Source organism: Notechis scutatus, chromosome 7, assembly GCF_049901735.1.
Source record: "Notechis scutatus isolate UNSWTSFEM ecotype Mainland chromosome 7, rNotScu1.2, whole genome shotgun sequence".
NCBI lineage: Eukaryota > Metazoa > Chordata > Lepidosauria > Squamata > Elapidae > Notechis > Notechis scutatus.
In genome coordinates, this window is record NC_142015.1 from 16,776,626 (window position 1) to 16,801,422 (window position 24,797).

Here is a 24,797-nt window from a genome sequence, read left to right on the forward strand (position 1 = left end):
GCATGCGCACACCGGCCAGGCAAGACATGCGCAGTTCAGAAGCCACGAGGCACCCGCGGTCCGGCCGTGTCTTCTTTTTTTTTTTTTAAACCTCAGACGCGCGTGATGGAGTTTCGTGGACTGTTTATATTTTTAATCTATCCCAGTTCCCGTGTACAGGTAGTCCTCAACCTACCACCACAAGTGAACCCAACATTTATGTTGCTAGGTGAGAAATTTGTTAAGTGACTTTGCCCCATTTAATGACTTTGCTTGTTAAGTAAATCATTGCCGTTTGTTAAATTAATAACAGGATTAATAATAACAGGATTATTAGGTGAATCTGGCTTCCCCCTTGATTTTGCTTGTCAGAAGGTCGCAAAAGGGGATCACATGACCCGAGGACACTGCAACGGTCATAAATGTGAGTCAGTGGTCAAGCATTTGAATGAGAATCACAGTGACCATGAGGTCATGCATCCTGAAAAATGGTCCTAAATCACTTTTTTTCAGTGCCCTTGTATCTTTGGTCATCAGGGGTCGCCAACCTTTTGGACCTCAGGGACCACCAAACTCATAATTTTAAATCCCAGGGCATAACCCGTTCTGTGGGCATGGCCTAATTTCTATCTTATCTGCCATCGGCTAGCTCAGTCTGTCACATAAAATTTGCTTGCAGGCAAACTCACAAAATTAACTCACAACACACCATGTATGTAAATATTTATTTTTTTATTTAAAAAGACCAACTTTTACCCAAAATCAGACAAAGCAGGCAGGCAGATTGAGTTGCTCACAGAATCACAGATTCATTAAGAGATCTATCTATCTGCCATCGGCTAGCTCAGTCTGTCACATAAAATTTGCTTGCCGTGAGTGCACTGAATAATAGAACAGAATAGAAATAGAAATAGAAAAGTCCTAAGGGAAGTTTGGCTGTGCTTAAAAGCAGAGCCGAAGATCTAAAGATGAGCTAGAAAGTAAGAAATGCAACGATTTCCTGCTTTCTAGCTAATCTAAATCTCCCGGCACAGCAGAACAGCTGTTGGTCGGGGGAAAAAAAGGAAAAATAGCAATTTAACAGGCAAGTTTGCCAGGTAAGGAGTGAGTGGGCAGGGAGGGTTTCCGTGGGCCATGGGTGGTGCAGCCTTGTGTATCTGCGCAGCCTGGATTAATTGCTTTCAGGGGGTGCTCTTGTGGTGAGATTTCTCTGCGGCCCACCAAAATTTTCTTGCGGCCCACCAGTTGGCAACCACTGCTCTACTAGACTTTTTGTATTTTGTATTCATTATGCCCCACACACTCTTCCCACTATATCCCTTCTTGGTCTACCACACGAATGATTTAGTCACCCCTTTTCCAATTGTTGGAAGAAATATCCATCTGGTTCAGTTACAAGCTGGGAGAAAGACATGGAGGCTGATTGGAAAGATGGTTTCTTTTTTATATATATATATTTTTTATTAATTTTCAATAAACAAACATACACAAACAAAACACAAAACATGAAAACATAAAACTTCTTTTTGGAAAGCAGCTTAGTCCCAGGTTACATCTTTTTGTACAGATATAAATGGAATTCATGCTCACTTTATATACCATTTCATATCTTATTTACCATTCTACATTTTCTATATAGCTTCTCCCCTCTTTTCACTCTCTTAATTCTGTTTTATTTATTTCATCTCAATTTAAATCATTATGCTTATATCTTTTGTCTGTTCTATTTCAATTATCTATTATCTTTTCTCATTAACACAAAATTTCTCCTGTAATCACTGATTGAAGTATGATGCCTTTATATCTTTCTCCTAAATTTAACACTTAAAATAATATATAATTTTCATTCTGATTCTGCTTAGTACATTCTAAAGCTACGTACTATATTTTAAAATAAGAAAGAATAATAAGTTTATAATATAATTAAAACAATAATCCATAGCAAATTAAACTATCGTTAAATCTTAAGCATTTTACACATTCCTTTTAATATTTTATCCCATTTTATAATCATATAATGTTTCAGTTTTCTAACATTATTTCAAATACAAATACAACAATACAATCTTATGTACTTTCACAGAATCTCTTTTTTAATTATGTTTTACCGATTATCTCTGAATAAATCCTGTTTCTTTACATCTTGTTTCAAACCTTTGTAACTTCTCTTCCCTTTTTCCCTTCCTTTCTTCTCCAATCTAGTCTTTTTACCCCCTTGTCTCTTGCTCTCCACCCTCTTAATCTCCACCCTCTTCTGTATTCCTCTTTTCTGTTGCTTTCTGACATTGTATCGATTTTTCACGTTATTTTTCCCTTTTTTGTTGTTGTTTTTTTAAGTCTTTCTCCATTCTCTTTCCCCTCTTTCCCCTTTCTTCCCCAGCTAGAGTTGCTTGTTCATTAAAGATGGCTTCTTCTTCATCCCAATCTTCTTGTTCTAGTAGTTTCTGATAGGTAGAAATCGCCATTTCTAAGAAATGAAAAACAGATCCAGAAGAGCCCTTCCCTTCTTGTTCCTCTTCTTTAAGCTTTTTAAATTCCATTTTCAGTTCGTCAACATGTAATGCCATTATGAAAAAAAATTTAAACAGCCCAAATGTTTTTAGTCTTTCAAATAATAATTTCCAAAGGTCCCAAAGTCACCAAGCAATCCAAATACACACAGACTGTTTCATTTAGCACTTTCTTCTTTTTATAGTTTCTTTTCCTGGGGTTACAGTTCAGTTGCAAAGTTCCAAAATATATCTTTTAGAAGTCTTGTTACAATTTAACTCTAGTCTTATAAATTCCAAGCAGCCTCCTCCAGCAAAATCTTAATATTAATTCTTTTCCTCTCCCTTCCCACTTATAGCAAAAAAAAGTTTTTTTTTTCCAATGTTCAGAAATCTTTAATGTCCCCTTGGCTTTAATTTTCCAGTTTAATTACCTGCTGATGCCAAAATGGGTTTTTCCGATTTCCATCTGCTATCACCGTAAAGAAGGAGAGTGAGAGAAAACAAACTTTCCCTTTCTACTTTCATTCGCCGCTTTTTCCGATCTTTGGGAGCGATGTATCTTAATGAAGTTTAAATTCCAAGGTATTTAAATGTTACTTGTTGTCCCGGTCAGCCAAAAACTTTCACCTCAGCTTCCTCCTGCGCATTCTTATCCAAATGAAAGCTTCTTTGTGGCGGCCATTGCTGACCGCCGCTCCACCGCTTTCGGAAAAGGGAGTTAAGCCAGCTGAGGAGGGGGGTTGCGATTCCCCCGGACCCCTGCCGGATCTCCCCTATCTTCAGTTACCTCTACGGGGTAACTAATAGCCCCCAAATCTGGCTGGATCGGGGGCACTCCAGCGACAAGCGCAGCAGAAACCGCGCACGATTGCGGATTCCTGCCGCCGCCGAAGCCTTGCAAACCGGAAGCCTCGGAAAGATGGTTTCTTGATGAAGCAGAACCACATGTGATTCTGGGCAGCTGACAAAATGGAGTTGAGAGTGGGTGGGTTTTTATACCTTCTTTGGGCTTTGTATTTGAGCTTCCTGTTCCTGTGCAAGAACATGTCCTTTAATATTCTATTGGATATTGTCAGATTCCTATGGGGTCATGTAGGGGTTATGCAGGGGTCATAGCTAGCTCTATAAGCAAAAGAGGAAATACAAATCCTAGATGCTTGTCTGAGCTAATCTGGTCCACCTCTGGTTTATTGTTTATCTGAGCTCCCAGGTGAAGTTTGGAGTGCTCTAGGGGTGGTGCAATGAAGGGGTTTGTGTTCTGAAAGGGTATTGGACAATTCCTATTGTGCCTAATGGCTTTCCTCCTTTATTGAATCTTGGGTGAGGGGCTGCTTCTAATCCTATCAGTCTGCCTTTACTGCAGGGAATTTCAAAATATCCTGTCTTGGATGGATTACCAAATCTATATTTCTAATAGCTGGCCTCCTCAGTTTCTGCTTGGAGGCTGTTAAGAAAGACTCTGGGGCTTCTTCCTGCTTCTTAAAACATGTTTCTCCATTTCTCCTTTAGGGAAATATAATATCTTGCCTTTTTAATATTCCTCAAAATATTTCATTCTTCTGGGGGGTAGGTGTTGACTTTCTACACATTCATGTAGCTTCCTGCAGTGTTCCTTTCAATTCCATATCACAAAGTAGGCAAAAGCACATTCTTATACAGTCATTTTCTAGGAGATCACCAGGCTGAGCCCAAGGGAGGGGTCAAATGTGTCATAAGTCATGAGTCCCTGCTAAAGATGGGAAGGCTTGGAGAAAAACCAGAAAATTGGGGGGGGGGGGACGACAGTTTTTTCCCCATTTTTTTTCCAAAGCCATTTTTTTCCAGAAAAATTGAAAATAAAATTGAAAAGTGTTGAATGTGTTCTTTTCCAATGATAAATAATATGTCTATGACGTATTCAAACTAAATAACATGAAGAGCTTAATGAAAGATTTCTGAGACTTTTTGTAAAGTCTTAAATGCACGTTCTCTCAGCTGAAAACAAGCAAATCTATATATATAAAAGTGAAATACCACTCACGCATCATCACAAAATCTCCACAACCGTAAAGCCTACAAATTTGAAATTTGGCACATATGTTCCTCTTGGCTTCTAGGTGCTCACTAAGAAAGGATTTTTTGAAATGACCATCAGAGCATTAGTATTTTGTATATTATTATTAACATACTCTGATGCTAAGGAGTTCTACTCCCTCTCCCCACCTGAAAAGAAATCTGTTCCAAATGCAAAACACAAGCAGAGGAGTTTCAGTTTTAGTTTCACAGCACCAAGCAGCTTTACTACAGAACAGTTGAGCTAAGCCACGCCCAGGCTCCTTGCTGTCTCCTTGCTCACAGCAAATACTGTTTCAGTTTCCAAACAGCCCTCAACTCTCACACATTGACAGGACACTAGCCAGATGAATACTGATGGATGCTGGTAGGCAGAGGCAGAATTTTCCCCCCCTTACTTTCCTCCCCAAAAAACTAAGCTCGACCACATCATTTTGTAGCAAAGCATGGGTATGGATCTCGTCCTGAAATACAATTCAGGTAACACTGTACTCAGTTCAGTTATTAAACAAGAGAAATATGCATTTGTGCCACTAAGGGGCACTGTAGGGAAAAGGTTCCAGTTAAGTTTGCTTCTGTACATTGGATCTCCTTCAGTTGAGTAATTGTTGGTATACAATAGTCTGACAAAATAATTTCTGTTTTGTAACCCTTAAAGGATTCCTATTAATGTTCTCCACCATCACATCATAATGTTTACCTATAGTCTGGTCAGTAAATTGATTTTTCTTTTCCTCCTCTCACTACAATGGTAAGACCAACATCTAGAGTTTGGAAACATTTCCACAGTGCAATTTCTGCTAAGAGCAAAACTGCAATTTGCAAATATTGTGAGAAGAAATATTCTTTTTTGAAATGCTACAAGGATGACAGAACACATCCTTGCATGCCAAGGGTGCCCTAAAGTCATTTTAAAATACTTTATGGAATTAAATGACGAGGCCCAGAATGAAAGTGCAAATAGCTTTTCCTTCCAGAGTTCTAATTCCAGAAACATTTTTCTGCTGCTTCTGGATCATCACAAAGTGTTTCACCAACAGCATCTTCAAGTAAGGAAGTGTTGCAAACAACTGCCTCACAAAAATACACAATACCTTCATTTATAGATAAGATGACATTTGAAAATCAGGAGAAAATTGATCATGCTCTTGCAAGAGCAATATATGCTTCTGGATCAGCATGGTCAATAACTGAAAATACATATTGGTAGGAAACTTTTAAAGCATTACGACCCTCATACCATTTGCAAGCAGACTTTCCTTGAGCAAACCTCTTTTGGAGTCAGAATATGAGCACGTGATGGAATCTGTACAAGGAAAAATCAGTGAAGCACTATGTCTTGCAGTACTCTGAATGGACAAATGTTCGGAGGGAAGAAACTGTCAACTTTGTGATAACAAATTGGAGAGAACAGACATATTCAGAGTATATTAGTACTGAAATACAGTATGTGCAGTTTTAGAGAAAATTTGAGAGTGGTAAAATATTTGCTTTGTTGACTGACAATGCAAGTAATATGAAAGCTGCATGGGAAATCATAATGGACAAGTATCCACATATAGCAATAGGATGTGCATCTCATGGACTAAATGTCTTAGTGACTTCATGAAACTGGATACTCTTCAGGGGATTTATAGAAGAGCTAAAGAAGTTATCAAATATGTAAAAGCTACTCATGTCACCACAGTCTTCAAGAAGAAGCAAGAAGAAAAAAATGACAAAATAAAATAGTGATACTGAAACTGTAGTAAAACATATTAGGGTGGAATGGTGATCTCCTTTGAAAGTTTATGAAAAAACAAAACAAAAAAACCCTTCAAGCAACAGTAATAATTGAGGATTTTAAAATTCCCAGAAATATAAGGAACACTGTGCTTGATGAGGAACTGTTTTGGGTTCAGCTGCAGAACTCCCTACAGATTTTAACACCCATTTTTTCAGCAATCCATGCATCTGTATCAGACACTGCACTTTTATCAGAAACTCCGAACCACATGGCTATGATAAAAATATCTGTTTTTGAATACCTAAGTGTATCTCCACTTACAACTGCTAAAAAGAATAAAATAGTTATTGGCTTCCGGTTTTGAGCTTCCCTGAAGACGGGCCGCTGATCGCGATTGTGCACGGCTTTGGTCCGTGCTTTGGCATCGGAGAGCCCCAGTCCTTTGGATTCGGGGCAGAAGCCGCCTCATAGGGGTGGTGGAGGAAGGAGAGACTGCCAGCTGGGTAGAGAGGAGTCGCAAATCCTCTTTCCGGCTTGGCAATTACTCCCTTCTGAAGACGCCTGAACCGGTGGTCTAAAATGGCCACCCTGAGGGGGAAGATTAGACTGGAATAAGATTGCGCAGGAGAGAGAGAAAGAAGTGAACAGCAGGAGGAACAGGACGATATAATTAAATGGAAGATACCCCCAGGATTAACATTTCAAAGAATTTTTAAGAAAGGATTTACAGCGGTGAAGAGAAAGAGAAAAAAAGGTGTGAATTGCTTTTGACAGCAGCGGGGCTTTGAAACCGTGAAAGGTAGAAGCTGGAGAAGGAATTATATAATCAATTTGGATAAGTATATTTTTATTCTATATAGGCATTAATAAAGCTGAACTATAGACTGTTAAAGAGGAAATTTAATATCAATTGGATTTGATCTTTTTTTTTTGGAAAACTGTAGTTTAAAAAGCTCTGAATAATAGAGAAGAAAAAAGAAAAGAGGAGGTGAAGATTTAGCATAATAAAGAGTGCCATCTCAGTTAAACTTAACTTGTTTTTCTTTTAAAAGACTCTGTTTCTTAAAACTGTATGGAAATTGATACAATAAAGCAAGAACTTTGAAAAATTTTAAACATTGTAACACAGAAAGAAGCAGGAAGATTCTGCCCTTGGATTAATTGTTGATTCTGACATGGACTTGGCACTGGATTAGCGGAGGCTTAAAACTTGAGAGGAAGAAAAGTTGCCTGTTGGAAATAAACTTTAAAGACACTATTTGGATTAAATTGCTAATTAGAAAGTTTTAAAATGGCGATATCTCTTCTGGCATTAAAAATGGAACTTAGAAAAATGAAAGAAATACTACAACAACAATTTGAATCGCTGGGTTTTGCTTCAAAATTTATTGAAAATGCAATTGCAGAATATGAACAACAAAGACTAAAGGCAGAAGAGGAAGCGGAGCAAATCATAGTAGGGGCCATCTTTAGTGATCATAGAGAACAAAGAACTCTGGAAAGAAAGAGGAAACGAGTTGGAAATAAATACAGGAGATTTAAGAAATTAAATGAAAAGGAGAATATCCGAAAAATTAAAAAACGGAAAAAGAGTCAGCAGAAATTCAAAGGGTGGAAGGAAGCTATAAATAGAGAGGGGATAAAAACTAGAGTGAAAAAATAAAGGAGAAAAGACAAGGGGAAAGAGGAGACAAGAAACAGGATTTGGGAACAAAGAAATATGGGAATTATAAAAAACATGGGGAAAAATTGCTTAATTGGACATAAAGATAATGGGTGATTATTATTCAGAAAGGGGATTCTGCAAGGTATTGAGCTTGATAAGATGGAAAAACAATTGTTATTTGTTGATACTGTAATTTAATGCTCTTCTTTATGTATAGAGATAATTGTAACAAATAATGGAATAAGCATATTAGATATATTGAAATATTTTTAAGATTGGAATGTTGGGTTTTTTTGTTGGTTTAAATATGAATGGAAGAATTAATGGAATACATATATTAAATATACTGAAATAAATGAAATGATATAGGAGGAGAGCTGAAATGGAATTAACCTTAGGGATTAGGATTGTTTTACTGTTTGAATGAGTAGATTAATAATGCCATTTTCTTTTGAAAATTTTAATGAAATTAAAAAGGGGGGAAACCATGCAGAATCCGATTTATATATGCTATGTAGTTTTAAAGGGATTATTAAGTTTAATGTTTTAGGTAATAATGTTAAATGCTTTAAAGGGATTTAAAAGGGTGAAAAATAATGAATTTGTAACTTAGAGGTGGCGCACTTGTATTGAGATTTCAGGGAGGAAACCAATTTATACTACGCCGTCTTCGGTCTGATTTAAGCATGGTATATAAAATCATACATTGCAATGTCCTACCTGTCAATGAATACTTCAACTTCAACCATAACAACACAAGAGCACACAATAGATACAAACTCAAAGTTAACCGCACCAAACTTGATTGCAGGAAATACGACTTCAGCAATAGAGTGGTCAATGTCTGGAATACTCTACCTGATTCTGTGGTTTCTTCCCCAAACCCCAAAAACTTTAACCTTAGACTGTCTACTATTGACCTCACCCCTTTCCTAAGAGGTCTGTAGGGGCGTGCATAAAGCGCACAACGTGCCTACCGTCCCTGTCCTATTGTTTCTCTTATTCTTCTTTTATTTTTCTTATATGTACCCATTTCATGTATTCACAACTATGTATACACTTATACTTATTATCTTGTAAACAATTGGCAAATCAAATAAATAAATAAATAAAATAAAATAAATAAATAAATATGAATGGAAGAATTAATGGAATACATATATTAAATATACTGAAATAAATGAAATGATATAGGAGGAGAGCTGAAATGGAATTAACCTAGGATTGTTTTACTGTTTGAATGAGTAGATTAATAATATCATTTTCTTTTGAAAAATTTAATGAAATTAAAAAGGGAAAAACCATGCAGAATCCGATTTATATATGCTATGTAGTTTTAAAGGATTATTAAGTTTAATGTTTTAGGTAATAATGTTAAATGCTTTAAAGGGATTTAAAAGGGGTGAAAAATAATGAATTTGTAACTTAGAGGTGGCGCACTTATATTGAGATTTCAGGAGAAACCAATTTATGAACAAAGTGTCTTTTTATTCAAGGGGTACTTAAGATGGAAGTATATAACAAACTGTGACATTTTAGGGAAATGGGTGTACTAATAGTCCATGATTATGAAGCTACTATAAGTGAATTAAATAATGAGATAAGTATTTGGAATAATACAATAAAATAGAAAATGTATAAAAGCATTGTTAAGATAAGGAAATGGATGCAAAAATTGAATATGTAACCATGGTCATATTTGTACATACATATGTGAAACCTCGATTTTTCCAAAATTTCTATTTTTTTCCAGAAAAAAAAAGGAAAAAATGTTTTTTTTCTCATGGCTTCAAAATTACCAGAAATTTTACAGTATACATCTATAGTCCCTGTGCACCCGCAAGAAATCATTCCCTTGATTCCTGCTCATTTCTCTTGATCACCAGTAACTCAGGTTTTGTAGAAAGCTTCAGCTTGCAATAAGTCTTTATACTCATTTGAACTGCCTGAATCTCCTGATTTCTCATTGCCTTGATATAAATCCAAGTTCCAAACTGTCAAGGGAAATGAGCAGAAGTTACACAGGCATTTTAGGTGAGCTGGACTTAGCTCTCTTGCGAACGCAAAGTGACTCATGACTTATGACATGACTTATGACAAAGCGAGCTCAGCCTGTCATCTCCTATATCTGCTCTTATTTTGTGACACACAATCAAGCACAAACTCATCCATGTTCCTACGATCCTTTGAACTTGTTAAAATTTCAGCGTACATTATCCCATCTTTAGTACATAGTTTACCAAGTCTCATAGCCGTCTCAGCCTCTAATGAGGAGACCAATAATGAGCACCATTTCTAGAGTACCTGCATGAATTCCTGCCTGAGTTGTTGCAGGATGAGGAGGTTGTGCTGCCCAGCAACCAGGAGACCCAGCTGGTGCTGGTCTCTGAAGATAAGGAGTCTGAGCAAGGGTGTACTGACAGAGCAGAGCAAGAACATTCTGCAGGGTTCCTTCAAGAAAGGAATCTCATTCTTCCAAAGAAGCACCCCTGGGGCTGCTTCTGTTTAAGAAGACCAGTGAGCTCAAGTCTCTCCATTTGCAACAACCAATTGTTTACCCAGACTCTGTGTGCCTTACCTTCTTATTTGAAACCTGGTGACTTTGGCTCTGGCCTGATGTAAGCTCCCAAGTAAACCAGGCAGAAAAAGAAGAGAGATTATTCTACTTTATTATCAGGCTACATTAACAGAATATTGCAATTCTAAAGGGACAAATCTCCCACAATCCCATTTTAACCACCTGATAATTTAGGGTAGATCTGTTTCTTTTTCTGTCTGTTATTCAGTTATGGGCTTCTGATCCTAACTTAGAAGACACTTCTTGCCCCGATTGCCCAATATCATTCCCATCCACCCCACCCAAATTTCCAAGAGAAAGACTTTGCAGGCAGTGAGAATTAATTAATTAATTAATTTCTATAGGAGTTCATCTCAACCAGGTGACTCTGGGCTGTGAACTCTTCTAAAATGGAAGGTTGTTGTTCCCTCTTTCCCTGGTAACTCAAGATCACAAGTCTATCATGGACTCTTTTTAAAGTCATCATTGTTTGGTGTGGAGGGAGGCCATCTTGTATGTGGATATACAGAATTTTGCGTTTAGTTGGGAAAAGTACCTAAATTTGGGTTAGAGGCAACCTACAACCAAAAAGCGAACAAGTCTGAATAACCACAAAGTGAAATACATCCTGGTGTTGAAAACAAATGTCTGGTGCCCAGTTAAGCCACTTTTTATATGCATAACAGGAAATGCAGCTGAATCTTCATGCAATTGGAACCATGAATTGATATATAGGGATCTTAAGTACATTTCTGCTTTAACTACGAACCATAAATAAAACATACTAAGGACTAGGACATGTTGCATTTATTAAATTGAAGGCATATGGAAAGAGTTAGAAACTCTTCTACATTCTTTACAACCTTAGACATACAACGATCATTCCCACTATCCTTCAACCATAGGGTGCAGTTCCTGACTGACGTATCTCAAAAGGGTTGACTGAGAGAGGAAGGGCAACCAAATATTCCTACCGGATCAGATGGTCAACATTCTCTATTATCTACGTATTTTAATATTCCCTGTGTCGGATATATTCACTGAATATTCTGTATTGGGTTGTTCTGAAGAAAAGGAGCAATAGAAACAGTACTTTAGAGACAGACTATTGCAGTTCAAAGCATTTGTATGTTTATTTAAGAGAATGCTTAGAATTCAATGCATGCAAAGTGTTCCAGTGGGAGAGTCCATGGAAGTTTGGATTCCTTCTCCAGCTGCTGAATCCACCCCATCTATCAATCCAATCATGAATTGAAGTCAATGTTGCTCTGGAAAGGAAACAATGAAAATCAAGTTGTCAACAATAGATTTTTCAGTAGTGTGCGTAATTGCTATGTGATCCATTTTGTCAATTGAGCATGGAAATGCTCACATAACCATTTTCAAGGAAAACCATAAAAACAACAGGCGACTTTTAGGGCACTTCTTTATGAAATTTCTTTTTGCATTTTTAACTTTTCAAACGTTTACTGATTGATCCCAATAATGAGCTCCAGTTTCATTCTATTATTAATACAGAACCTAGATAGCAAAAATTTCTTATCTTCCTTTTACATTTTTTGGCATTCATCCAAAGTAAAGTAAAGAAGTTGTTTTCACTCCCTCCACATCCACTATAAACAAACATCATACATGTCCCAGTTACTGTGTCTTTAAAAAAAAAGAGAAAAGCAAGAGTTGTGTATGATCCTGTTCTTGGGCGAAGTGTACATTTCTCCAGAAAGTGAACTGAAATGAAAAGGAGAAAATAAGACAAACGGCCCCTTTTAAGGAAACCCAGAAGATCATCGCATAAAAATATATTGTATTCTGACTCCAGAGTGCAGGGCAACATGAATATTTGGCAATCTACTGGAAAACTAGATCCTGAGCAATCTGCTCCAAAGCTCAGAAAAAGTGAAAACAGTTTGCCTACCATAACATATTGAGAACACCCAAATTTTGTGTCATCGCCAATTGCCATTAGAAGCCATGCAAGTAATTGAAGTACAGCCTGGCAGATACAAGTTGCTCTACCACTAAGAAGAGGCACCAGGCCCCCATTCCTGAGATCGGCCTTCTGGGACTGACAGAGAGGATCATCCGGGAGACGTTTCCTGGCATTTGCTTGAATTGGGGGGTTGTATTCCAACAGACAGAAGGAGAAACTCCTTCTGGAGCTGGGTATTCAATACTTGGAGGAGGGGCATCTGGAAGTGTGTGGTGGGTGTCCTTTCCCTTTCCTTCTCTTTCAAAGACATCACATGGACCTTTTCTTCAACCAGGCGTAAGTATTTGCAGAGTCTACTTAAGGTGGGTTTCCAAAACTGATTTTTTATTGTTTTTCTATAAAGGTTGGAACCAGGTAGGTCTCCATAATTTAGCTCAATAGTAGAAATTATGAACCCCTCACAAAGGGGGACAGCAGAGGTGGAGGAAATAGGAAGTCCCACTTCAAACACTGCAAGAAAATTCATTGGCCGTTGGACGCAGAATAGCAGGATCTTGGCAGAAAGCATTTTCATGCTTGAAAATGTATATAATACATTTTCTTCCATGAAGCATTGCAAGGCAATCTAGACAAATAAAAGCATCTCCAGGCATTAAACGTGTTAGAACTGACATTTCCTATGAGGGATATATACTTTCCTTTCATTTTCCAGTATTTTTCTTAATCCCCTTTATCAATTGAGTGAAGAAATCATCCTCTTTATCAACTGAGTGCAGAACTCTTTGCAAAACAAAAAACAAGAAAGCTGCCTTTATGATAATGATTTAGATTTTTTTTACATTTTTACCATTTTAAAATATTTTCTGATTATGCTGCATGTGTTCCCTAATAAGCTCCTCTCACTAGTCCAGGACCTGGATTATATTACTGCGATCAAGGTAACTTTAGGACTAAAGAGTTTTCTGATCAACAATTGGCGGACAAGACTAAAATGCCCTTTGTTTTAATGGTGTGCCAAGGAAAATATTAAAAGTTTCTACCTTACCAGAATTTGGACATGCAGCTTTGCATTCAGACCAAGTTCGAAAGTTGTTTTCATTTCCTCCACATCCACCAAAAATGAATACATCACAGTTCCCTGTTGCTGTGTTGAAATAAAAACGAGGAATATGACCACTGCACCGTCCTTCTTCTGAGGGAAGTTTACATTTCCCTGTAATTTCACCTTAAAGTGAAGAGAAGAAAATAAAGCAGACTTTCCCTCTTAGGAAACCTATAAGATCACTGAGTTATGCATGATCCTGTTCTTGGGCGAAGCGTAACATTTCTCAGGAAATAGAACTGAAATTGAAGAGAGGAGAATAAGACCTCCAGTGATGAAGCACCCACTACATATGAAAGCAAGCTGTTCCATTGGTTAATTGTCCTCACTGTTAGGAAGTTTCTCCTTAATTCCAGGTTGCTTCTCTCCTTCATTATTTGTTTGTTTGTTTGTTTCTTTGTTTGTTTGTTTATTTGTCAAGCATGTATTACATAACAGGTATAAGTATAAGCATGGTTATGAATACATGAAATGGATACGAATAAAAAAGAAACAATAGGACAGGGACAGAAAACATGTTGGTGCGCTTATGCACGCCCCCTACAGACCTCTTAGGAAAGGGGTGAGGTCAATAGTAGACAGTCTAAGGTCAAAGTTTTTGGGGTTTGGGGAAGAAACCACAGTGTCCGGTAGAGTATTCCAGACATTGACCACTCTGTTGCTGAAGTCGTGTTTCCTGCAATCAGGTTTGGTGCGGTTTACCTTCAGTTTGTATCTATTGTGTGCTCTTGTATTGTTGTGGTTGAAGCTGAAGTATTCATTGACTGGTAGGACATTGCAGTAGGTAATTTTATGTACTTTACTTAGATTGGACCGAAGGCAGCGTAGTTCTAGGTTGTCTAGGTCTAAAATTTCAAGTCTGGTGACATAAGGTATTCTGCTACAAGTAGAGGAGTGATGAACTCTTCTCATGAAATATTTCTGGCCATTCTCAACTGTATTAATATCCGATATGTAATGCGGATTCCAAACTGATGAGCTGTATTCAAGTATTGGTCTAGCAAATGTTTTGTATGCTCTCGTTAGTAGAGTGATATTACCGGAGAAAAAGCTACGCAGGATTAGGTTAACAACTCTTAATGCCTTTTTGGCTATGTAGCTACAGTGGGCTCTAGCACTTAGATCATTAGAGATGAGTACTCCAAGGTCCTTGACACAGTTGGGGTCATCAACAAGGTCTTCATTATTCAGCTTGTATTTTATTTTCTGATTTTTTTTGCCAATATGTAAGACAGAGCATTTGTTTGTTGAGATTTGAAGCTGTCATTTATTTGACCATTCTGACACATAGTTGAGGTTATTTTGAAGGGTAGCAGTATTGTCAGTGGCATTGAATAGCTTTACATCATCAGCGAAAAGAACGCAGTTGCTCTTAATATCATCACAGAGGTCACTTATGTAAAGTATAAAGAGAGTTGGTCCTAGAACACTGCCTTGGGGGACACCACTGTTGACAGGTACAGGATTTGATAGGGTGTTCCCTATTTTGACCATTTGTTGTCTGTTTGACAGGAGTGCATCTATCCAGTTATGCAGGTGTCCGGAAATGCCATATGATAGTTTCCAACCATTATTTCTTGCCCTTCCCTCTGCTTTGGAGAATAATTTGACCCCCTCTTCTTTATGGCAGCCCCTCAAATACTAAAATACTGCTACCATATCACCCCTAGTTCTTTTCTTTAGACTAGTGAGACCCAAATTCTGCAGCTTTTCCTCATATGTTTTCTCTCCATGCCTTTGATCATCTTAGTTACTCATCTCTGAACTTTTTTCTACGTCTCAACAACAGAGGGTGCCCTTCTTTTCTTCACCACTCCTACAGGATGGCTTTAGCTCTTTTCAGAGCCCTCCAACAGGAGAACTTGGCGTGGGAGCACAGATACCCTTTCCTTATGTCAGATATCGCCACGACATCAGCTGGAAGTCCAACATGATCTTGATTCTATGCCTCTGTTTATACAACCCAGGATTTATTAGCTTTTTTGGCTGCTGCTGCACATTGCTGGCTCATATTCAAATGATTATCAACCAGGACTCAAAGGTCCCCCTTTTTGAGCCAGGTCTCACCTAATCTATACTTATATCTCTGATTTTTCCTGCCTAAATGTAAAGCTGTCCTTTTCTCCACATTCAAATTCATTTTGTTGGATTGGGTCCAATGTTCACGTTTGTCAAGATCTTCTGGTGTGTTGGCTACTTCTACCAGTTTAGTATCATCTAAAAATTTGAATTTGATTCCCTCATCTTGGTTATTTATGAAGATACTGAAGAGTTTTCAGATCAATGATTATGGACAAGAGTAATATTTTATTGGTTTTAATGGTGTGCCAAACCACTACCTTACCAGAATTTTGACATGTAGCTCTGCATTGAGACCATTGTACAAAGTTGTTATTATTTCCTCCACAACCACCAAAAATGAATTCCTCACAGTTCCCAGTTGTTGGATTGAAATAAAAACGATGAAATGAAGCTTTGCACCATCCTACTTTTGCAGGAAGATTACATATCTCTGAAGTTTCACTTGAAAATGTAAAGAGGAAAGACTGTCCCCCTTAAGGAAACCTGGAAGATCATCACATGAATATATATTGACTTCTGACTCCAGAGTACAGGGCAAGGTGAATATTTGAGCATTTACTGGAAAAGAAGACCCTGAGCAAGATGCTCCAAATGTCAGAAAAAGTGAAAACTAATATACTGAGAACACTCACATTTGACTCATTGCCAATTGCCATTAGAAGCCCTAAAATAACTGAAGACCAACTTGGCAGGCTCAAGCTGCTGTACCCCTAAAAAGAGTCACCACATCCCCAATCCTGAAATTCCAAACTTCTGGGAGGGATTGAGAATGTCATCAGGGAGAAGTTTCCTCCCATTTGCTTGAAGGTTAGGGCTTGTATTCTAACAGACAGAAGGACAAATCCCTTCTGGAACTGGGCATTCAACACTTGGAGGAGAGGCACCTTGAAGTGGAGGAGGGGTGTCCATTCCCTTTCCTCCTCTTCCAAACACATCTCATGGGCCTAATGTCAGCTGGTGCTCCATTCAGAATCCAAGAAAGAAACACTTAAACTCCGTTAATTAGAGAAAAGATATCTTTTACTGGAAATCAAATAGTAGCATCAAAGGAATTCTGAATCTGAGAAAATGAGCGCGTAAATCACATATACAAAGTGATGGCAACGTTCCCACCCACAATAGTTCAAACTGTCCATCCAATTAAAATTTGTATGTCATGTCACGTGGGCATCTTCAGGGGGTGATGAGGCATCTGTCCGTTGACCTTGGCCTATTTTGATAAAGAGGTGCGCTTTTGCATAGCATAGGAAAGAAGCATAACCAACACATATTTCATATACAAAGGACAAAGATACAAACAAATTGAAGGAGCCCCTATGGGATCACCACTGTCATCCATCATTGCAAACCTGTTCATGGAAGAATTCAAATCCAGAGCCCTGGCCAATGCCATCCACAAACCCAAACTATGGTTAAGATACATCGATGACACATTTGTGATTGGGCCCCATGGAAAAGAAAACCTAAACAATTTCCTAACACACCTAAACAGCACACCCCCCAAAATCAAGTTCACCATGGAAACGGAAACAAACAAACAACTACCATTCCTAGATGTACTAATCTACAAAAAAAGAGATGGCACACTAGGACACACCGTATACCAGAAGAAAACACACACTAACCGCTACCTCAACGCCCAATCCCACCACCACCCAGCACAGATAAACTCCATGGCTAAAACACTAATTACTAGAACCAAACGCCTGGCAGACAAGACACACATTAAGACTGAACTATGCACCCTGACTAAAGTACTGACAGCCAACGGCTTCCACAAAAGCAAAATCACCAGCTTGATCCACAAAAACACACTGAGACATAATAGAGACCCAGAAGATGAACAGACCTATGGAACAGCTGTCCTGCCCTACATGAGGTACTACAGACAAAATTAGTAAGATACTACACAGACATCACATCAAGACTGCCTTCAAAACAGACAGAAAAATAGCAGCCATCCTTAGAAACCCCAAAGATAAAATTGACCTGGAAAACCAAGGCATATACAAAGTCCCCTGTGCATCATGCCCGGCCACATACATTGGACAAACCAATAGAAGAATAAGTACCCGCCTGGATGAACACAAAAATGCAGTCAAAAAGCTGGAACACACTTCCTCACTAGTCCAACATATGGAAGCCACAGGTCATAGCATCGACTTCAATGGCACCAAAACCCTAGCCACTATAGAAAACCTCAGCCACAGAATCATCAGAGAAGCCATAGAGATTGAAAAAAGACCAGAAAGCATGAATAGAAGAGATGATTCCACCAGACTGTCAATCATTTGGAAGCCTGCACTCACAAACAAAAAAATCTCCACACCACAAGCCAGGCAAACACCTGGGCACAAACAGATCCCCCCTGATACCTCCAGCTCAAACACACCCCAACCAGGCACCCAGATGAAACCTAGCTTCCTAACTAATGATAGCCGTCCATTTACCCAGAGCCAAGCTGCACTAAAGGCCTCCAATAAAGTAACACAATGTTGCCAGCCAATCAAGATACAAAAAGAGCCAAAAAACAGACAGAAGATATTAGAAACACCAATCAAGCAGAACACAGCAAACTCCAAGACCAATAAACACAGACCAAGACTCCCAACCAATCAGGATGAAGAAAAAAACATTCTGGCACAGCAGTAGGCTAGCCCCAAATTTAGAACAGAAACGGCTGTGAAAGTCTGACTTACAGACGAACATAATACAGAAGCCTGATGATGGCAGATGAGATTCTGCCAAAACGTTGCTACAACTTTGAAAGCACAACTACAATGACGTGGGAAAATACCCAAACAAAGCTGAATACCATACATGTAAGTACCCACGAAAACTCAAGAATATATATATGTATGTATGTATGTATGTATGTATGTATGTATGTATATGTTGTGACTCAGAGGTTTGAACCTGCTCTGTCAGAAGACATAGGCTTGAGTGATGAGGAAGATCTGGCATTAAGGTTTGAGCCTGCCTTGTTGAGTGACACAAATGGGAATCAGGAGGAAGAGGAGGACTTGGCTCTAAGATTTGAGCCTGCTTTGCTGGAAGTTTCGGAGTCGTCTTCCTCTCCAGAAACTTCCTCCCTGATTGTGCCTCAGGTGTCGACAAGTAATCAGGAGAACGTGCCAGAGTCCTTGGATGAAGATCAAACCGAAGAATCTTGGTTTGATGCAAGGAACAGACGTAAGCAGAAACGTCAAGCACAAACTGGAAGGAGACGTCGAATCAGAGACTGAGGAAAGAGACTGACACGCCCCTCAGGAAATATAAGGAGGCGTGTTAGCTTGGAATCCCCGTTCGGGTCAAACTTTGTTATTTGCGTTTGCAGTTTGGAAAAAGTTTTCTGTTTGCCGTTCAGCTCTGATTTATAGTTCTGCTCGTTATCTGAATTTGCTGACAGCTTCTGGGAAAACTGCCAACGACGAATTCAGCCAAAGGAAAGTTAACTCTGTTGTTCCTGATATTGTCTGTTCGTGTTTTTTCCTTTGGACATTTGGACTCTCACCTCGTGGCCACAGGTGAGACAGAACATGTATATGTGTACACACATATACATACATACACACACACACACACACACACACACACACACACACATATAGGCAGGTCTTGGCATGTTCAGGTCTTTTCCTGTGTAAGATTGAGAGTATCTTGGTGACATTTCGATGAGGTCCCACTCTCCATCTTCAGGCTGGTGCTTTCAGCTTCATGCTTGTGCGAGCAAAGTGTGATCGGAGCTGCCGTCTCTCTATAAATACTGGTGGGGAGGTTGGCTGTGTTGTTATTTCTTGATTGGTTGATGGAGTTGATGTTTGCAGATTTTTGCAGGCTTTTTCGTAAGAACATGTGTGGCTGAGGTATTGGCTATGTGTCTATCAGCCTCCTGTGTTGTAACGACCTGGGTAATGTGCTGTGTGATGACCTTCTGAGTTCTACCATGTTTCTCCAACAATACGGACCCCCCCCAATAGGAAGACCCAGCATGTTTTCTAGGCATAAAATGAAATTAAGCCCCTCCAAATTTAGGCCTAGTTTAAAACATGCGAAATTGGGGGAGAAGGTGGGGGGGAACTTGCCATTAGGAGTGCCCCGTGGGCAGCTATGCCTCACCATCAGCCGCTCCTAACACCATGGTGGAGCACGGAGGGCTCCCTTACCCATCCCTTACCCGGTTCAGCAGGCGGGCGGCGTCGGCATGGATGTCCGGCAGCATTTCAGCTGCATCTCAGGCCTCCGTAGCTTCCATGGTTCCCACCAGTGCTGGTGCATCTCTCGCCAGCACTGTCTCCAACACAGCGTCTTAGTTGCTCCCGCTTTCCCCCCATCCCCGTAACAACAGGAAAAAAAGATTTTGAGGTACCTGGGAGCGCCGCGGGCTGTGTTTTGGTTTAATCCCGAGAAGCTGGGTGAGCGTGAGAAGAGCCGAGCGAGCGTCTCTGCTGCTGCTTCCCTTGGTGCTCCAGCCTTGGGCTCTGCAAGTTTGAAAAAGTCCCGATGCACAGCCCGTTCCTGCATTCCAAGCACCCAGGCCGAGCTGCAGCTGTCCCTCTCTCACCAGCGCCATTTCCAATAACAGCGGCAGCAGTGGCAGGAACCGTGGAAGCATTTCAGCCGCTTCTTGGGTGGGGGAGCCGCCTCCGTAACTTCCACAGTTCCCACCGTTGGTGCCGCTTTGATTGGAGATAGCGCTGGTGAGAGAGGGACAGCTGCAGCTCGGCCTGGGCGCTTGGAATGCAGGAACGAGCTGCGCACCAGGACTTTTGCAAACTTGCAGAGAAATTCACCCCCGAAAAGACATCCTAGCCATTTTTTCGGGGCTCAAAAAAAAATAAGGCCCGGCCTTATTTTGTGAGAAACATCCTGGGTCAGTGCTGTAATCTCCTGGGTCTTTGGCTGTGTGGTAACATCCTGATGTTTTGTGGTGTAACCTCCTGAGTTCCATGATGTGATATCCTGAGCGGGTGGCTGTGATACGATGTTTTGCGTTTTTGGTTTGGCTCCGAGTTTGAGGCCTGGCTATGTATTCATGGCGTGTGTCAGTTTGCTTGGTTTGGGGGTCTGGGGTGTGACAGCTAGTGATGCAGCCGTGATCTGGTTTCTGGACGGTGGTCCAGAATGGTCAAATTAATTTTGAGGGAAACAAATTAATCTCCAATACTGAAAACTTCAACAAGAGAATAATCAGGGAAGCCATCGAAATAGAGAAACACCCCATAACATAAATAAATGGGACGATACTTCTCACCTACCAGACATCTGGAAACTAGCCCTTATCAACAAATGAGTCCCAGCCAAGAAAACCAACACCGGACCCAAAACAACACATGACGCCACCACCAATCTACCTCACTAGACTCAAACCCAAGCCCATCCCATAGACAAAAGGAAACCACCGTCCAGAAACCAGACCATGGCTGCATCACCAGCTGCCACACACCCCGATCCTCAAACCAAACAAACTGACACACACCATGAACACAAAACCCGGAACGTCACATCATACCCGCTCAGGATATCACATCACAGAACTCAGGAGATTACACGACAAAACCTCAGGATATTACCATACAGCCAACGACCCAGGAGATTACAGCACAAGACCCAGGATAGCACAACAATACAACTCAGAAGGTCATCACACAGCCTATTACCCAGGTCATTACAACACAGGAGGCTGACAGACACATAGCCAATAAGTCAGCCACACATGTTCTTACAAAAAAGCCAACCAATCTGCAAACATCAACTCCATCAACCAATCAAGAAATAGCAACACAGCCAACACACCAGTAATTAGAGAGAGACGGCAGCTCCGATCACACTTTGCTCGCACAAGCATGACTGACGGACAAGACTAACATGCTGTTTGTTTTAATGGTATGCCGAGGCAAAGATTGAAATTTCTTCCTTACCAGAACATGTAGCGCTGCATTGATAAAATGTAACGAAGTTGTTTTTATTTCCTCCACATCCACTATAAGTAAATTTCTCACACTTCCCAGTTGCTGCGTTGAAATAAAAATGAAGGAATGAAGGTGCGCAAGGTCCTGTGATTGGGGGAAGATTACATATCTCTGGAGGTTCAGGGGAAACTGAAAAGAACAAAATAAGACAGATTGTCCATCTTAAGGAAACCCTGAAGTTATTTGCAGGACTCCAAATATTTCAGAATCTATTCGAAAAGGAGATAAAGACAAATCCTCCCGAAATTCCAGAGGAAGTGAAAATACATTGCCTTCCCAACCATAGTGAGAACCCTGCATTTTGAGCCTTTGCCAATTGCCGTTGGAAGCCCTTCAAGCAACTGAGGTGCACCCTGGACAATGCAAGCTCCTGCACCCCGAAGAAGAGCGACCAGCCACCACCACCACCACCCCATTGCTGTGATTCCAGCCTTTTGAGGTGGACTGAGAAAATGGTTAGGGAGAGCTTTCCTGCCATTTGCTTGAGGGTTAGGGATTGTACTCTAGCAGACTGAAGTCAAAGCCTCTTCTGGAGCTGGACATTCAACACTGAGGGGAGGGACACCTGGAATTTGGGAGTGGGATTGGCCTCTTCCAAAGATTTCACGTGTACCTTTCTTCACCCAGACTTAAATCTTTGCCGTGTCTGCTTAGGGTGGGAAAATTCATATATTGTTTATATTGCAGTGCCCAAATACATTTCTCTGCATCTGTTGCTCCTCGTCGATGTACAAAAACAGTAGCTGTAGTTTTTGGAATAATGTCTTCTTCATAGGAAAGCTTATACAAGGAATGCAAGAAAGATTTTAGTTGTGTCTTTTTATACTATGCCAGGGTCTCCAATTCCTTAAAATGCTCACATTCCATAATGGTTACCACTGAACTAAGAAGGATGGTGTTGACTGAACTCTACCTTTACTCAGTCTTTCATTCTTCTGAGGTTGGTAAAATGAGGACATATATTGTTGGGGGCAAATTGATGACTCTGTAAAGAGTTCAGAGAATGCTGCTAAAGTATTGTGGAATGGTTATATAAGTGCTAAGTACTATTGCTATAGAGGTGACTGAAATATTGCACAAAAGAGACTTTTATTCTGTTTAGGGCTTCCTAAAGGCAATATACTATTCTGGGAGCTCCTCCACCAAGTCTGTTCTTACTCATGGCTTGGAAGAGAAAGGGGTGGTTGCAAGGAGATTGTATGTAGTGGTGTAGAGAAAAGAAGATCTTATCTACCTACCTCGAGAAATGGCATCCTGAAAGGCAAAAATGAGCAGTCCAAAAGCTAGGATTATGTTGTTGAAATGCATCATGGTGATGGAAGTAAGGATCCAATGCTGAATTAAGCCTTTTTATAGATTATTCAACAGGGAACTAGACCTAGGCATTCATGTGGTTAGAACACCAAGGTCCAGTACCCCAAAACTGGAATAATGCTCACATCCCAAAATGGTTACTCCAAGGACCAAAGGGGAATATTACAGAACAGCGAGTTCTGGGAAATAATTTTTTTAGAAGTTTATTGACTTCTAGAGTCAATCACTCATTCATGTAATTGCAACACCGAGATCATATTTAATGACTATGAAGAGATATCTGATATATTGAATGGATGCTCTGTTTTAGGGTGTCCAGTTTGCAATGTAGTCAGTGGCCGGACTGAATAAAAGGAGCATTGCAAATAATAGTTATGAGACAGAACATTCCAAGGATTTGTAGGTTTATTTAAGAGTATGCTTAGAATCGGATGCGTGCAAGGTGTTTCCGTGGGAGACTCCGTGGAAGTTTGGAATCCATTCCTTCAGCTACTTAATCCACTCCGTCTGTCAAAGGAGCCCATCAGTGAGATCAGGAATTGGAGTCAATGTTACCCTGGAAAGGAGACAGGATCAAAATCAAGTTGTCAGCAGTAGAAGAATCAAGTATGTCATTGGTTCCTTAGTCTGCTCTAGCTTGTAGGGCACCCACCTCCTCAGTGGGAAAATTGAACATAGGCAGAATGAGGTATGGACCTTAGTGTGTTTTCTGTCTGATTATCGGTACCCCCATTGTTTCTTTTATTTCCTTATTTTATTCACAATGTGATGTCCTGATGCAGTATATGATGCTATCAGTGGTGGTATTCAAATTTTTTACTACCGGTTCTGTGGGTGTGGCGTGGTGGGTGTGGCAGGAGAAGGATACTGCCAAATCCCTGTTCCCTCCCCACCCCACTAACTGGCCTTCCAGCGGGAGGCAGCAAATAGATGGGGGTGGGGCCAGTTAGAGGTGGTATTTACCGGTTCTCCGAACTACTCAAAATTTCCGCTACCAGTTCTCCAAAACCTGTTAGAACTGGCTGAATACCACCTCGGAATGCCATTTTTCACAGCAGGAAAGAAGTGGTTCCAAAACTGTGTTTTTATTGTCTTCTAGAAAGTCTGGAACCAAGTAAGTCTCTATAATTTAGATAGATAGCAAGAATTATGGATCTCTCACAAACACAGGAGAACAGCGGAGGTGGAAGTAATGGGATGAGATAGGATGGATGCCACAATAGTCAAAGGATGCCAGGTCTGTTATTGAGAGGGAGCCAGAGAAATCCCCAAAAGTGAATAACTAGGGAAAAAAGGCCCAGTCTATGGCCAGAACCACTCAGCTGGAAGTCTCACTTCAAATGCTGCAGCAAAATTCATTGGGGCTTAGGTGCAATGTAGCATACATTGAATACATTAAAATGTATACATTTTAATGGTACATAATACAATTTCCTTCATGGAGCATGATGGCCAGGCTGTCTGGACAAACAAAAGCATCTCCAGGCATTACATGTGTTACAGGTCCGATATTTCCTGTGAGGAACATATAATTTCCTTTGATTCTACCGTATTTTACTCAGTTCTAAGGTGATCCTCTTTATAAATACTCACACAATTATTTGCAAGAAAAACATTAAAAACAAGAAAGCTTGCATTATGGCGCTTCTTTATGAAATATCTTTTTGCATTTTTACCATTTTAAAAGATTTCCTGATTGCACCCATTGATAAACTCCTCACTACTCCAGGGCCTGGATTGCAGAACTGAGATGAAATTATCTTTAGGACTAAAGAGTTTTCAGATCATTGATTGATGGACAAGACTAGCATGCTATTTCTTTTAATGGTGTGCCGAGGCAAAGATTGAAATTTCTTCCTTACCAGAACGTTGACATTCAGTTCTGCACTGAGCCATAGTGTAGAAGTTGTTGTCATTTCCTCCAC

The 24,797-nt window shown here is 39.9% G+C and overlaps 1 protein-coding gene across 1 annotated transcript; it reads right to left on the reverse strand.

Annotated features, from left to right (window-relative positions):
• Positions 1–15,753: 15,753 nt before the first annotated feature.
• Positions 15,754–22,869, reverse strand: LOC148130043 (U13-hexatoxin-Hi1a-like). The gene is made up of 3 exons (XM_087969819.1): positions 22,797–22,869; positions 21,508–21,687; positions 15,754–16,016 (listed from the first exon to the last, which is right to left on the reverse strand). Exons 1-3 carry the CDS (start codon positions 22,867–22,869, stop codon positions 15,754–15,756), a joined length of 516 nt encoding a protein of 171 aa, XP_087825945.1.
• Between the last annotated feature and the right edge of the window lie 1,928 nt (positions 22,870–24,797).

Bases quoted from the DNA above. Each gene is read 5' to 3' on its own strand.
- LOC148130043 (XM_087969819.1), bottom strand. From the start codon at position 22,869: ATGATGCATTTCAACAACATAATCCTAGCTTTTGGACTGCTCATTTTT. The intron at 21,688-22,796 runs GTAGGTAGATAA...TGTTCTTTTCAG, and splicing joins TCAGGATGCCATTTCTCGAG to TTTCCCCTGAACCTCCAGAG. The intron at 16,017-21,507 runs GTAAGGAAGAAA...GTGAAACTTCAG, and splicing joins ATGCAGCGCTACATGTTCTG to AGATATGTAATCTTCCTGCA.